The sequence below is a fragment of the Mastomys coucha genome, unplaced genomic scaffold, assembly GCF_008632895.1.
Source record: "Mastomys coucha isolate ucsf_1 unplaced genomic scaffold, UCSF_Mcou_1 pScaffold16, whole genome shotgun sequence".
Taxonomy (NCBI): domain Eukaryota; kingdom Metazoa; phylum Chordata; class Mammalia; order Rodentia; family Muridae; genus Mastomys; species Mastomys coucha.
In genome coordinates this window covers 77,234,738-77,249,391 of record NW_022196898.1, presented here as the reverse complement: position 1 = coordinate 77,249,391, position 14,654 = coordinate 77,234,738, and the positions used below count along the sequence as shown (strand labels likewise).

General features: G+C 42.3%; 1 protein-coding gene across 1 annotated transcript in view; it reads left to right on the top strand.

Moving 5' to 3' along the window:
• The window catches only part of Egf (epidermal growth factor), a 76,064-nt gene that overhangs the window by 21,434 nt on the left and 39,976 nt on the right, over window positions 1–14,654 (top strand). Inside the window, exons 6-8 of the mRNA XM_031375473.1 lie at window positions 8,662–8,787; window positions 11,123–11,245; window positions 13,948–14,070. Coding sequence (XP_031231333.1) covers window positions 8,662–8,787; window positions 11,123–11,245; window positions 13,948–14,070 — 372 coding nt within the window. The remainder of the gene's footprint in view (window positions 1–8,661; window positions 8,788–11,122; window positions 11,246–13,947; window positions 14,071–14,654) is intronic.

Below are 14,654 nucleotides of genomic sequence, written 5' to 3'. Positions count from 1 at the left end.
TCTCTGCCTGATCTGAGCGCGAGTGCCACGTGCTCACAGATTGCCCTCCGAGTGAGTGCTCCCTCACCTCCTGCTTTCTTTTCATCGCACTTGACATTCCTTTCCTCTTCCCTTCCTGCTCGTGTGTGTCTGTGTGACATGCAGGAATGTATAGCCAAATTGTCCACCTTACTGCTGTGAAACTGCAACTGCGACATATCATAGTAAGTTTTAAAGAATGTTAGCCAAGTGAATGAATAATTGACTAAATCAAGTCACAGGCTCAAATTTCATCTTCTGAGTGTAGTCTTTCATTGAACATTTTAGCATCTAATTGCTGGGGTTTCATGTTTCAAAGTGTGTGTGTGTGTGTGTGTGTGTGTGTGTGTGTGTGTGTGTATGTGTGTGTGTGTGTGTGTGTGTATGTGTTAGCTAGTTCCATGTGGAATCTTCCACATAAAAGATAATACGCTGGCATCTCATAGTCAAGTAAAAGTTTTGCTTCTTATATTTATTAGCACAAGTCAGTGTGTTTTGGGATCTCCTCTTCACACATTCACTTTAATCAAACTCCCCTCCATTGTCCTCTCTTGTGCCCCTCCCACTCCCGCTCTTCCAAACCAGTCCCTCCTTCGCTCTCATCCTCATGCAAACACTTTCATGATGTTTCCAAATACGCTTAGTTTTATATGCAAACAGTCGTATAGGTCACTACTCGGGTAGATGTGCCGCATCCTTCCTACTGAAGGCCCTTAGGGTTTGCTGAGAGTGTTGAAAGGTTTCGGACTATTGGTCTGTGCTGCACGTGCTATTTAGATGTCTTCATGCTCGCCAGTGGCTCCTCAAGGGAACTGCAGAGCTGAACACATGGCATGAGCTTGTGGGAGGGAGGCTGGCATGGAGGCATAGGGGCTCTCCTTGCTGTTCGTTACACAAAGTTTTATCTGGCTTTAAAACTGAGCTAGAAAGTCAAACTTCTGCAACAGAGATGCTTCCAATGGAAGAAGTGAAGAGCTGCAAAGAAGAAAAATACTTCGTTACTAAGTGAAGAACTCTGATTTTTAACCACTGATCTCAATTCATAATGCAGAGGTCAGAGAAAGGAATTATTTGGGAGCTATAGCAGTGCATTGAATACCATCAACCTGGCAGCGACTTTGTAAAATAAAGGCTGAATGAAGATAGTCCCCAGGTGAAAGATGTGAATCCCAAAGACTGCCAGATTCTTCCCATGGGAAGCCTGATTCACAGCCTTCGGCTGTATCTCACTGTTGGAGCGCTGGCGATTCGCAGTAAACACAGAACAGCTGTGTGGAGGAGGTGCTCATTAGTCTTAGTGATTTCCGTTAACTATTCTCATTTACTAAATGACAGTTACGGATGTCAGCCATCACTGCCGTCTTCCTCCATGTTTCCATGGAGCCTTTGCACCCTCCCATGTGCTTCCATGGATGTTACTGTTCTGGCCCATCAAGTAGCACTGTGAGACACGAGAGTTGTAATAATTGTATGTGTGTTCATACCTTGGAGACCTGGAGTGATCTTTCCAAGACTGGAGAGCTAGTTAATACCTACTGGCCTTTTCTCAGGTCTTAGCTTGCAAGATTTGGATTTGGGGAGAAACTCCTGTTCAATACTTCAGATTATGTTCTCTCTACCGTAAGCGTAGTCTCTCTCCAGAATCCCTGGTTCTTGGCCAGCTCTTTTGATAAGGATTCAAGTAAGGCCATTGAAAGTATGGATTTCAGAAGAAAAATCTAGGATGTACTGAAGAGCAGCCTCAAACCACATGGCCACAAATAGACCTTGCTTGGAAAGCCAAGGCTAGTACAAAACCAGAAAAACCTGGTACCTGGGGTACTGCTGGAACTGGGAAGTGGCTCCGGTCTTTGACCTAGGTGTGATCTTCGTACATACTCCATAATCAAGGCACCTTTGGATTTCAAGAGCATTGCTACATTGGCCATCATTAACGAGGTTAAATTGTTTTTAATGTATTAGAGAGCAGGAATTCTTCATCTAGGTCATGAGGAGAGCAATGCACTTATTGATTTGACGTGTTAGATGAAACATATGAAATACATCATTGTTTCCCCTAGGGGAAAAAATCAGCATATTGCTTTGATCTTGTCCTTAGTGCGCTAGATACCTTTTAACTGTAAAGACACACTTCTCTGGAGACCGCTGGGTTCCTTCTTCAGGTTTGTCTGTAATTAGAGCTTCCCTGAGAGTGGTCAGCACCAGCTGGGTACAGAAGGCATTTGGTCGTGAAGCTACTTTAGTGAGGGAAAAATTAAGTAACTTAGCTGGTGTCATTTTTGTATGAAACACAAGTACTTGATGCAAAGAAGAGCACCCACGAACATATTTCTTCTTGACAATGGCTAAGCTGTTCCTTATCAAGGACACCCTATAAGATTCAGGTTCTGTGGAATCTAATGGGCTATTTGTATGTGCGCTCTGGAAAGATCCTTCTAAGGTCAAATAACTCTGAGATGCTGGGTTCAGCAAGTCATTTAAGCAGGGTGATTTTCCTTGACTGGGAAGTTACATATGGTTAGATGCACTGAGGACCATTGAGCTTGAACCTTTTTTCCACTAGGTTCCTTATGTATCAGTTCATGACTTAAATCTGTTCTTTCTAGTGCACACCCAACTTTGAGCTTTAGACAAATTTTATGTTGCAAAGATGTCTCATAAAGGAAAGAGTCAGGGAAGATAGATTCAAACCATTTGGGACTTGTCCATAATATCTCAAAAGGAGCAACCCTGTGAAGATTCTATCTGACCCAGGCAGAGATGCCACTCATGGAAGCATAGCCAATTAGCTCTTCAAGGAAGATGGATGTGCTGATCTAGGCTCATCCTTCATTCCTGTGCTAAGACAGGCTGACTTCACTTATAGAAGCTTCATGCTACGGCCTTCTCATTCTGAGTAGGAGATAGAAAAGCCTGCAGCTTCTGATAAGCTGGCTGGAGCATTTCTGAGCTCTTTCTTCACTTGCTCTGTGCATCCTCCAAGGACAGGATTCTGCATCGCAGACAGCAGACGCAGGACATCTTCACTGAGGCTTTCATTTCTGCCTTCTGAGCTCCCTCCCTGGGTATCTTTGCTCCAAAGGAAATAATTGACCTGTGAACTTTGACCACTACCTCTCTATCCTAGTGTCTCTAGCTCTATCAGTGAAAGGACCCCATCTCCCAGACTAGAAACCCAGGAGTTGCCCCTTCCTCCCTGTTTGATGCCCCAACCTCCAGATTCTAACAACCTGTAAGCAAACCTTCTTGTGCTCCCTCCCACAGCTTCCCATCTCCACTGTGCCCTGCCCCCAGGAAGGTAGGTACCCTATCTCCATTGCCTAGGTTACAGGGACCAACAGCCTCCACAGGTGAGACCTTGTCCCATCTAAGTTAAAACCTTTGATGACTTCCAGCGATGAATGCAGTCTCCTCACTGGCTCCTCTGAGCATTTCGTGACCTTGTATCTCCCAAGGGTCTGTACTTCATTTTGCATCATGGTGTATTCCATTCCCCGCCCTAGACAGCCTCAAAGGTTTGACAATCATCCTGAGGATGGCTTCCGTTCTGCCAGGCTAGTCAATATACTCCAGAACCCAACCTCCCCTTCCCTTCCTCTCCCCCCTCCCTTCTCTCTTCTCCTCTCCTCTCTTCCCTTCCACTCCCTCCCCTTTACTTCCTTGGCCCTCTTCTTATCCTCCAAGAAACAGCTCCACACCACTGCCTTCGAGAACAACTTTCCCAACCAACTTAGTGGTTGCACCTCAGAGTTCCGAGAACATATTTGCAGAGAATGTGTTCTTGGAGAAGCTCTCTAATCACACGGCACCCAGCATGCTTAGCTGTCGTTGCCAGTCTCTCTAAACTTCCTTAGCAACGGAGACAGGGAATACAGCTCTCCATTGTACTCCAAAGCCAAGAGGATTTTAACTAGTGGTGGAAAAACAAATGTGAACACTGCCCTACCCCCACCCCACCCTTGGTGTCTTCTCCCCTAAATTAGAAGGAACCCATTTTCAAGATAGGTGGTATCTAAGAACACTCTTCTAGTCCTAAGAGCAGCAGGCCTACTCACTGAGTGTCCCCAGAGTTTTCTACTTGGGGCCTTTCCCTAGATTACATCATCTAACTTCGTGATAACTTTATGGACAAGGGTGTGATTTGAGTACTGTCTTATAGACTAAAAACACATCTCAGCGGCTTTTCAGTGTGGTGGGATTAGGATTTGAACTCAGGCTGATTGACACTGTGCATCCCTTCCCCTGCCCACGCTGGACTCTTACTCCATTAGTCATTTATTTCATAGCACAGATTTCTGTTTTGGGGAAATCTGTCATCTACCCATTCACTCCTCCTGTTGGTCAACACTTCCCCTTTAAGCACAGAAAATCCTTATACCCCACCCTCTCTGATCTCCTTTTAGACGATTCAAAACAAAGACTTTAACTCACATTTGTGTTGGTCCAGGTAAACTAGTAAGCCAGCTCTCTCTGCTGCCCTGATCCTATAGTATTACACTAAACCCAGTGTGGGAGCTTCTATGTGCACACTGTCAATAGATTATTAATGAACTTCTATGTGCACACTGTCAATGGTATATTAATGATCTTCTATATGCCTATTATCGATACCATATTAATGAACTTCTACATGCACACTATCCATGGAGTATTAATGAACTTCCGTGTGCACACTATTCATTGCATATTAATGGTGCACATCTAAAGACATTATGCTTTGACTGCTTACAGGTGTAATTTTATAAAAGGTCTAATTTTATTATTGTTATTATTATTCTACTTTCTTCTGTTTTTTCTTAGACATAGATTTGAGCTTTGAGATTATGAGTCTTGAAAGCATATTGATTGGCCAGTAGGGGAACCAGTCATCCAAATAGTGTGAAAGATTTGACAGTCACTTCATGCACAAAATACCACTGACTTTCTTTAATCCTGTAAGCTACTCTTTGTAGATATTTTAAATAAAATATGGATTGTTCTATCATTCATAGCTACTGTCATACCTTAGTGTCACAGACCCAAGCCACTGGGTGAGCAAAGCACTGGCTGGAGCAAAGCCGGCCTCACAGTATAGGTTTCTCCTGCTGCCAAATGGTTGCCATTTGACGTGCGTTCTTAAAGACTTGAAGTTGCTCTTTATCTCTTTATGTCTCCTGTGAGGGCTCGTACCTTGCTGGTTCCTGCATGCCTGCTGATGGGGCCTCTGATCACTCTTTAATCTGTGGCTTTTCCTTGTCATGTATTTGTTCAAGAAACCAGTTCGTTTGTCCTGGAGAGCCTTCTACTTTCTGAATTTTCCACGTCCTTGGCGTCACTTAACATGTTTGTCTTCCTTGTCGTTCCCAGAATTGGAGCGTTGGCCCCAGAAGCCTAAGAGCCAGTATTTTTTTCCAGAGCACTTCCCAGATAAGCCTGCAGGTGGCACTGCACCCCTCCAATTGTACAATTGATGGACACACAGGGGCCAGCTGCGGTCTGGTTTTGTCTAACCAGCAGGTCAGAAGTTGCCAGCTTTAGAAGCTACTGATTAGTGCCTACATCACTAGCACCATATCTTTTTTTAAATTAACGCTGCTTACCATTTATCTGCTAGAATTCCTATACACAGAGGAATCTTTCCATATCATATATAGCATTGCTCCAAGGAGCTAATATAGGAAATGCAAATTCAAAACTTGTTGCTTTCCCTTGACATACATGCTTGCAGAAGAGTTAATTTCCCAGGATCACCCAAAGCATCTTTTTGGCATGTTTCTGTTGGTTGTTATTATCCTCTTGATCTTGCACGGCAGTGTCTTCCCCCAGAGGAGCTCATCTGAGGCTTGTCTTCATGGGAAAGATGAACACTAGGTTCCTCTCTCTAGGGTGATGATGATGCTGAAGGCCTGGGATGCAAGGCCAAGGCTGGGCTTAGCATGACTACTGGAGTTGTGCAGCCACTGTGCGACTGGGGACATGGGATAGGGGAGCAGGGTCATGCACATCTTGGATTCCCCACCTTCACTCTATGGGATGGCCAGGCTTGTCAGAAATGGGCATAAAATAAGAAAGGGAGGCATCATAAATGCTAGTTCTCCCGGCTGCCCCCGGTACTGGGGATTGAACATAGGAACTAGTACATGCCAGGCAAATGCTTACTATATCCCCAACCCCAAAGCACCTATTTTCAACTACTTCAAAGCCACTGGTTGGTTTCCATTCTAATTCTTAAAGGAATCCAGAAGGATAAAAATAGCAAGTAGTCAAATCCTGTTCAGGTGGTTGTTTTGTTTTGTTTTTAAACCAGTTTAAAATTCCAGTAGCACAAAATGGCAATTCTTTATTTCTTTTGTGTGGGGAACCTTCAAGGAGGGTCAGGCAATTATTTATGAGAACTCACCAATAAGAAAGGCAATAAACAAGTGAATCAAAATATAATCATAGGTTTTATAGAGATTTAACACACTGTAACATTTTAAGTATGTATGTACACAGGCATGCACACACACACACATACACACAGAGTCCATATATACACGATAAAAAGTGTAGTATGCATTCAGAAGGCCTGAGGTTGAGTCACAATTCTACACTTATTTGATCCTTGAAAAAATTCCAATTCTTTTATTTATTTATTTATTGTATGTAAATACACTGTAGCTGTCTTCAGACACTCCAGAAGAGGGAGTGTCAGATCCCATTACAGATGGTTGTGAGCCACCATGTGGTTGCTGGGATTTGAACTCAGGACCTTTGGAAGAGCAGTCAGTGCTCTTAACCACTGAGCCACCTCACCAGCCCAAAATTCCAATTCTTAATCTGTAAAATAATATCTGCTGTAAACATTCTGAAGGTTTGTTCTGAAAATTAAGTATCATAATTTACTTTATAAAAAATGGTACTGTAATTTTTATTGATATGTGCTAAATATTTAGGGAATGCCAAATACTTAGTTATAAGAATCATTAGGGTTGGATGGTGGTGGCTACACAGAGAAACCTTCCTTTCAAAAACCAATATATATATATATATATATACATTGGTTAATGGACTGAATAAAGACTAGAAAAGCTTTCTTGATGGAGCAAATGTTGCGCAGCATTTAAGATACAAACAAAGCACGAAGCACGTGGGGTTGGGAGCGCGGGCAAGGGAATCCTGTGTATGTTGCTTTAGAACTGGGCCAGGAATGTACTTACTAAGCTGGAGGACAGCTCACCATGCCTGTGTGCTTGGCGGGTAGCTAGTAGTTGCTGAAGGTGCTGCGGGCTGTGGATATTAAATTCCTCCTTCAGGAGCTTCAGTTGCTCGGGGGTGAGGGGTAGGGTGGGGGGGTGGGTAGGTAAGCCCTCTGCCGGGCTCTGCGAAGGGGTGTTACCTGAGGACAGCGGCAGCAGTTGAAGTGTTAGCTTTGGCTGATATAGAAGCTAAAGAATGGCAGCTTAAGGAGATTAAACAAAAATACAGCTCTCAGCCCTGTGTTTGGCAGCTTCCTGAAATGACCTTTCAGCTGTTTAGCGCCTGAATTCACGTCACGCAATCAGCACAGCCACAGAACGGTGATCATTCCCCCACCTGTGTTCAGCATCGGAGAGTGGCTTATATTATATCAGCATCGGAGAGTGGCTTTACAAAAGTTCTAAAGCGCTTTACAAAAGTTCTAAAGCACTTTACAATTCTATGATTAAAAGTGGGAAAATGTAGGAGGGAGCAAAGTGGACAAAGTTCTTGTTAACATTTTGAAAAGGGATACATGATACCATTGTTAATTCTTGACATTTGGGTCTGAAAAGTAAAATTACCATACGAGCCACTTATTCGTCTCAGTGACTTTAAGCTAAGCCTCAATTTATGGGTAATAAGCACATGTAACGGTAGCACTCAGTTAAACGTGACTTAACCCAACTCTGGCTAATTTGCCCCAAGCATCCGTTTTACTGAGCATATTTTACACTTCCCCTGGGATATTTCATGACACATGGGATGCTAGCAACAGTAAAACGAAATATTCAGACGTGAGACATATGCCAATAGTATGAAATATGAAACCTGCTTCTTTAAGTAACGACCATAAAACCAGCCAAGTATCAGACCTGAGTTGTTTTGTTTTGTTTGTTTGTTTTTATTTTTTCGAGACAGGGTTTCTCTGTGTAGCCCTGGCTGTCCTGGAACTCACTCTGTAGACCAGGTGGCCTCGAACTCAGAAATCTGCCTGCCTCTGCCTCCCAAGTGCTGGGATTAAAGGCGTGCGGCATCACCGCCCGGCAGAAAAATACATTTTTAAGTTTGAGGTTTGTAAATTCTTAAAGATATAGTATTCGTAGTTTTAATATATAAATTCAAAGCAAAATGAAGGCTCTGATAAGTTTTGCTCATTTTGCAAACTAAATACCATCTCTAGCTAATTAGGACGCCCTGCCCTGCCCCTGAGTGACAGCAGGCGCCTTATGGTTAGGCAAATAAAGAGGCTTGGCCACTGCTGGTGGGAGGGAGGGTGATCCTGATTGGAGCGGAGCGGGGCTGTAGGCGGCACCGCTGTGACGTCACTGCGAGGTTAGCCTCCCCCGCCACCTAGCTCTGCTGGAATCAATAAGAGTTCTAGCATGGCCCTCTGTCAAAAAACGCATCTCCACTTGCTCTGAAATAAACAATCTTCTGTTTTAGACTCCGAACGTTGCGAACAGAAGAGAGGACCATGCCGCTTCGGTATCTGTGAGCGAGACCACAAGTCCCACTCCTGCGCATGCGCTGAGGGCTTCACGTTAAGCCGAGACCGGAAGTCCTGCGAAGGTAATGTGCGCATGCACCGAAAGCTGTCCTTTTGACACGTGGAAGGAGGTCTGCTGGTGAAGTGCGTGTGTCCGCGTATGGCTTGTATTCGTGGGGGCGGGGGTTGTCCAGGGCCTCCAAGAAGAACCAACTTCAATCTTCTTCCTCCTTTGCTCGCTCCCTCCCTCCCTTCCCTCTTTCCCCAGAAGAGAACTTTTTCTTCTGTTTTAATTTCTGTTATACTCTCGGGTCTTTTTTTTTTTTTAATAGACTTCTGTTGCTAGATGCAAACCATTAGGAAATTGCTGATGGGGCTGATAAAAGGCCAAGATTTTCTTTATTTTTTAAAAAAAGATGTATTATTATATTGTATGTATGAGACTGTGCATGTATGTTTGTGCATCACGTGCATACCTGGTGCCTCTGGAGCCTAGAAGAGAGCATGGAATCCTCTGGGCCTGTAATTAAGAATGTGAGCCACCACAGCCACCCATTGAACTGGGTACAGGGTCCCCAATGAAGGAGTTAGAGAAAGGACCAAAGGAGCGAAGGGTTTGCAGCCCCTTAGGACGAACAACACTATGAACTAACTAGTACCCTCAGAGCTCCCAGGGACTAAACCACCAACCAAGGTGTACACACATGGTGGGACTGATTGCTCTGGCAGCATGTGTATAGTAGAGGATAGCCAAGTTGGTCATCAATGGGAGGAGAGGCCCTTGGCCTCCTGAAGGTTCTGTGCCCCAGTGTAGGGGAATGCCAGGGCCAATAAGTAGGAGAGGGTGGGGTGGCAAGCAGGGGAAGGGGGGGGGGAAACAGGGGTTTGTTCTTGTTTTTTTGTTTTGTTTTGTTTTTTCTTGGAGGGGAAACTGGAAGAGGAGAAATCATATGACATGTAAATAAAGAAAATATCTAATAAATTAAAAAAAAAAAAAAGAATGTGAGCCACACAATGTGGGTACTAGGAACCGAACTCAGGTCCTCCATAAGAGCAGCAACTGCTTTTAGCCTCTGAGCCATCTCTTCAACTTTAAGCCAGAGGTCTATCTGTCTCTCTCTCTTCCTCTCCTCTCCTCTCTCTCTCTCTCTCTCTCTCTCTCTCTCTCTCTCTCTCTCTCTCTTCCCCCCTTCCTCAGTTCCTCCCTCCCTTTTCCTTTCCCTCCCCCTCCCCCTTTCCCTCTTCTCCCTCTCTCCTTTCTCTCTATTTTGACTTTGTGCAAAATATCAGGATAAGCAATTTCTTTTCTTATATCTTCTATATTTTAGGAGTAATTCCATAGCTACCACCAGACCGAGGGTATCCCATACGTATCTTACCCCACACAAGATCTAGAGAACTGAATCCAGCTGCTTTCTTATCTAGGTCTCCCTCTGTTCGTAAAGTCTTGGCTCAGTATAATCAGCCCTGGAGAAGTAACTTGTTTTTTAGAAGGTGCAGTGGTGTACACATTCAGAGGAATTAGTTGACTTCAGGCACATCTAGCCTATGCTTTTACGTATTACAGTCCCTTGCTTATGCCCAGTGAGCTGATACTGATGAAGTGGAGGACTGAAGCCTGGCACTTCAGTCAGAGCAGAGTTGTTGTTGAGAAGTGTCTCTTCTGAGGAGGGGAAAGACCAAAAGCTGAACAGGAAATATCCTAACGTGGCTAAAAATATTCTAACCTCAGCTTCAAGAGAGGCTATGCTAGGATTGCAGCTCAAGGCCACCCTGCACTTCATAGTGAGTTCAAGCCAGCTGTGGACGTATAGGGAGACCCTTTCTCAAACAGTGAGGAGGGAGAGAGACCCGCAGCTCAGTGACAGATGATAGAGTGCCTGCTTAACACACACGGGACCCTCAGGTCAACCCTCAGAGTCACAGAAAGGAGTTCCTACCTTTCCAGGGCATTTCATCTTAACTTTCATTTTAATTTTTAAAGATTTTATTTATTTATTTTATATATGTGAGTACAGTGTTCTTCACTGAACTCTTCAGAAGAGGGCATTGAATCCCATTATGGCTGGTTGTGAGCCACCACGTGGTTGCTGGGAATTGAACTCGGAACCTTTGAAGGAGCAGTTAGTGTTCATAACCGCTGAGCCATCTCTCCAGCCCCTGTCTTAACTTTTTAGTATAGGGCAAATCCTGTCTAAAATGGTGAGAAAGTGGTCTCTAAGGAACCCTGGGCCGATAGAGATTACATTTGTCAGCACCGAACGGATTTCTGTTGTCCTCTCTGAGGGTTGGAGAAATAACCCTCCCATGTGATTTGCAGTGAGTGGAAGCAAGCATGAGATGGCCTACTTTGTGCCAATTAAGGATATCACAATTTATTTTCAAGGATAATCATGGGTCACTGTTGTTATTATGCAGATGTCAATGAGTGTGCCTTTCAGAATCATGGCTGTACTCTTGGGTGTGAAAACACCCCTGGATCCTATTACTGCACGTGTCCAGCAGGATTTGTTCTGCTTCCTGATGGGAAACAATGTCACGGTAAGCCACAGCAAGTCTGTACTGCGTTATTTTATTTTCAGTAATGTCCCTAAGGTGGCTATGACATGAGTTGGTCTCCAGTTTAGCAGTGTGCATCAAACTTACCTGGGGTTGCATTTCACTTTGTTTTATAAAACAGCTAGTTGAAGCGGATATTGTGGTATGATTTGTAATCCCAGCACTCTGAAGGCGAAGGTAGGAGAATCACAAGTTCAAGGCCAGCTTGGGCTACAGAGAGGGACTTTGCCTTAAAAACCAACAACCACATGTATAACTATGCTATATTACAGGCCTATTGAAAGAAAGAAAAGAAAAGAAAAACTTCAGGGCGAGGAAATACAACTATATAAACAAATGAACACATATTTCTATTTTAATCTATATTATCTAATATTTCACTGTATCTTTAAAATAGAGGCATATAATAACCAGTGGTGACACATTATTACACCTAAAAATGAACTATAATCCCCTAGTGTAATATCTGTCAGTTTTTAGATACAATCACAATATTACTGTTATACCCCTAACATTGACATTAATTCTTAATAGCATCAAATCAATTTTTTCTATTATGCGGCTATATAAAAAACTAATAAAAAAACCCCAAAACCTTCAAGTATACATAAGCTTTGCTGCAGAGGGTGTTGTTAGTTCACATCATCTTTAAAAAGTCCTCTACATGGTGGATTTGTTTTTTCTTTTGTTTTTTTGGTTTTTTTTTTTTTTTTTGGATTTTTGAGACAGGGTTTCTCTGTGTAGCTCTGGCTGTCTTGGAACTCACTCTGTAGACCAGGCTGGCCTCGAACTCAGAAATCCGCCTGCCTCTGCCTCCCAAGTGCTGGGATTAAAGGCATGCGCCACCACCGCCCGGCTTGGATTTGTTTGAATAACATGTTTTAACTTGATGCTCCTGTCTCTCATAGACTCTTCTTATCCCTCAAATAATGTTAATTAAATTAACTATTTTTATTTGCTCCAGGGCCACTTGGTTTGCGAGTTTTGTCAATTAATTTTCTAAACATCTCTTCAATGTTCTGTGAACTTGCAGTTATAACTGTAGACTGGATTAGATTCAGCATTGATGTTTCTTGGCTGGAATACATTATAAATGTATTTGCACTTCCACTAAGATATAGATATGGCCTGTTGTTCCTTTGTATTGTGAGACTAGCCAGTGTCCATTCATCTGTTACAGCACTCACCAGTCACATTTTAATATTTCCTACATCTATTATTTTACCAATAGTTTTGAAGTAATACTCTTGTCCTTCCATTTCCTTCTAATTATTAATTAGAAAGCTTTTATAAAGGAAACGTTATCTCATTAACTGCCTGCTTTCCCAAGATACAATTCTTACAGTATAAGGCAAACCAAATGTGAAACTTTGTATATAGAGGATATAATTTGCTAGTGAATTAGTCGTTTCTAGGTTTGGAGGGCATCATTGTTAAAGTGTACTTAAGAGAAAAAAAAGAACATTGTGAATACCTGTGGATACCCCCAGTATGAATTTAGGACTGTGTAGTCAGATATCCTTTAGTCCTGGTTTTTAATTGACTCTTAGCATGACTAATGTATAGACACATGCTTGAAATCATGCTTATTATGTAGCCTTGTATCAGATGATAGGGAATAGGTCTATCTGTATATCATCTAGGTTTATGAAACCGGACTTATCAAAATTGACGGATAGTAAATAATGAACTGTATGGAAAATACCTATCATCATTGAACATCTGAGACTTGCTTCTGACCTATTAGTTAATGCCCTAAAACACTGCATGTAAATGGGTTGAGTATAGGCCTCATCATAGGCCAACAAGAACACATACAGTTTTACTTAATTCTCAGAGCTTCTAGAACTTTTATGATAGACGTTTTAAGTTTGCATTCAAAATTGCTGGAGTTAATTTTTATGCAAGGTATAGAGTAGCGTTTAAGTTTACTTAACTCACTATGCAGTGATTTCTGTATCACTGTTGGACTTTCATATGCACACCCATTTAAAAATACAACCTTCTCTAGCACAAGCTTGTGTGCACTTGAAGCTTTTGTTCTCATTAGCTTTGTTTTGGCGCAGTCTCATTAGCGTGGTGCAGGTTGGTCTTGATCTTGAGGTCCTCCTGCCTCCTCTTTCTATGGCTGGGATTACAGGAGTGTGGCGTCACTCCCAGTTGGAGCCTTTTCTAATCTGAGTTTTCTATCCTTTCCTGATGTCATCGTCTGTCTTTTCCTGGTCCCATTTCCCAGTGTTCTGAAGTTGCACCTTAGCACATATACGCCATGTGCTCTTATGCATTTATCATAAACTTTGGTATTTGTTAAGAGCCTTTCATTTCTCTTCCAACAGTTAACCTTACACAAAATACCTTTACTGTTCCCAATATTTGTGATCTCCAGAATCACTTGGAGATCAGTAAAATATTTTGGAATTCTGATGTCTAACAACTTTAAAAATCTTATTCAAAATAGGAGAAACGCATAGGAGATTGGAGATAGTTTCCCCAAATCCTAGCTCTTTACCTTTTTTATTTAGATTGATACATTGTTCCTTGTTTTGGTATTTCTTGATACTGTGGTATCTCATAAATGTCAGATTTTTTTTTAATTCAACTTTCTCCTTTCAGAGTAGCAACTGATTGTAAAAAATTTTCACAACCCAGTTTAACACTAATCTTACTTTATTTTTCTTAATTAGAACGTGTTTCCTGCCTGGACAATGTATCAGAGTGCAGCCATGACTGTGTCCTGACATCAGATGGTCCCCAGTGCATCTGTCCCGCAGGCTCAGTGCTCAGGGCAGATGGGAAGACATGCACTGGTGAGTTTATTGGCCCTCTGTTGACTTAACAACATGAGTCTTCTAAGAGACACTGAAAATTTTACTCTATTGCCAAAGCAGACTAAGTCTTCCAATGATCACATATTGAAAGGCATTTATGTAACAGACTAATAGGTAAATTAGGGAAGTTTTTAAGACAGTAGAGTGGATTCTCGAATGTTCTTTGACATTGTTAGCCCTGGACTAGCATTACCAGTTCCCAGCAGTATGGTGTAAACTCATCATGTGACCTTAGTGCTTCCAGAGCATGCAGAGTGTTCAGCCTATTGTAGGCGGCTAATAAATAACCCCGTGCTTGTCTCTTCCTAGAGACTTAAGCATACAGAATTCTGGATGGAAGTCAAGATTAGCGCAAGAGTTTTAAATAGTTTTTAATCATTTAAATAAAATCTGCAAAATATGAAGACATGTATTTGGTGGGATTTAGTATTACCCAAATCTAGAATTGAAAATAAAGTAAGTTAAGATCATTGAAAAACAAAACAAACAAAAAGGCCAAAGTCAAGAGGCCCAAAATGTATGAGATAGAAAAATTGTATTAACCAGCAGAAGAGTTAGGACAA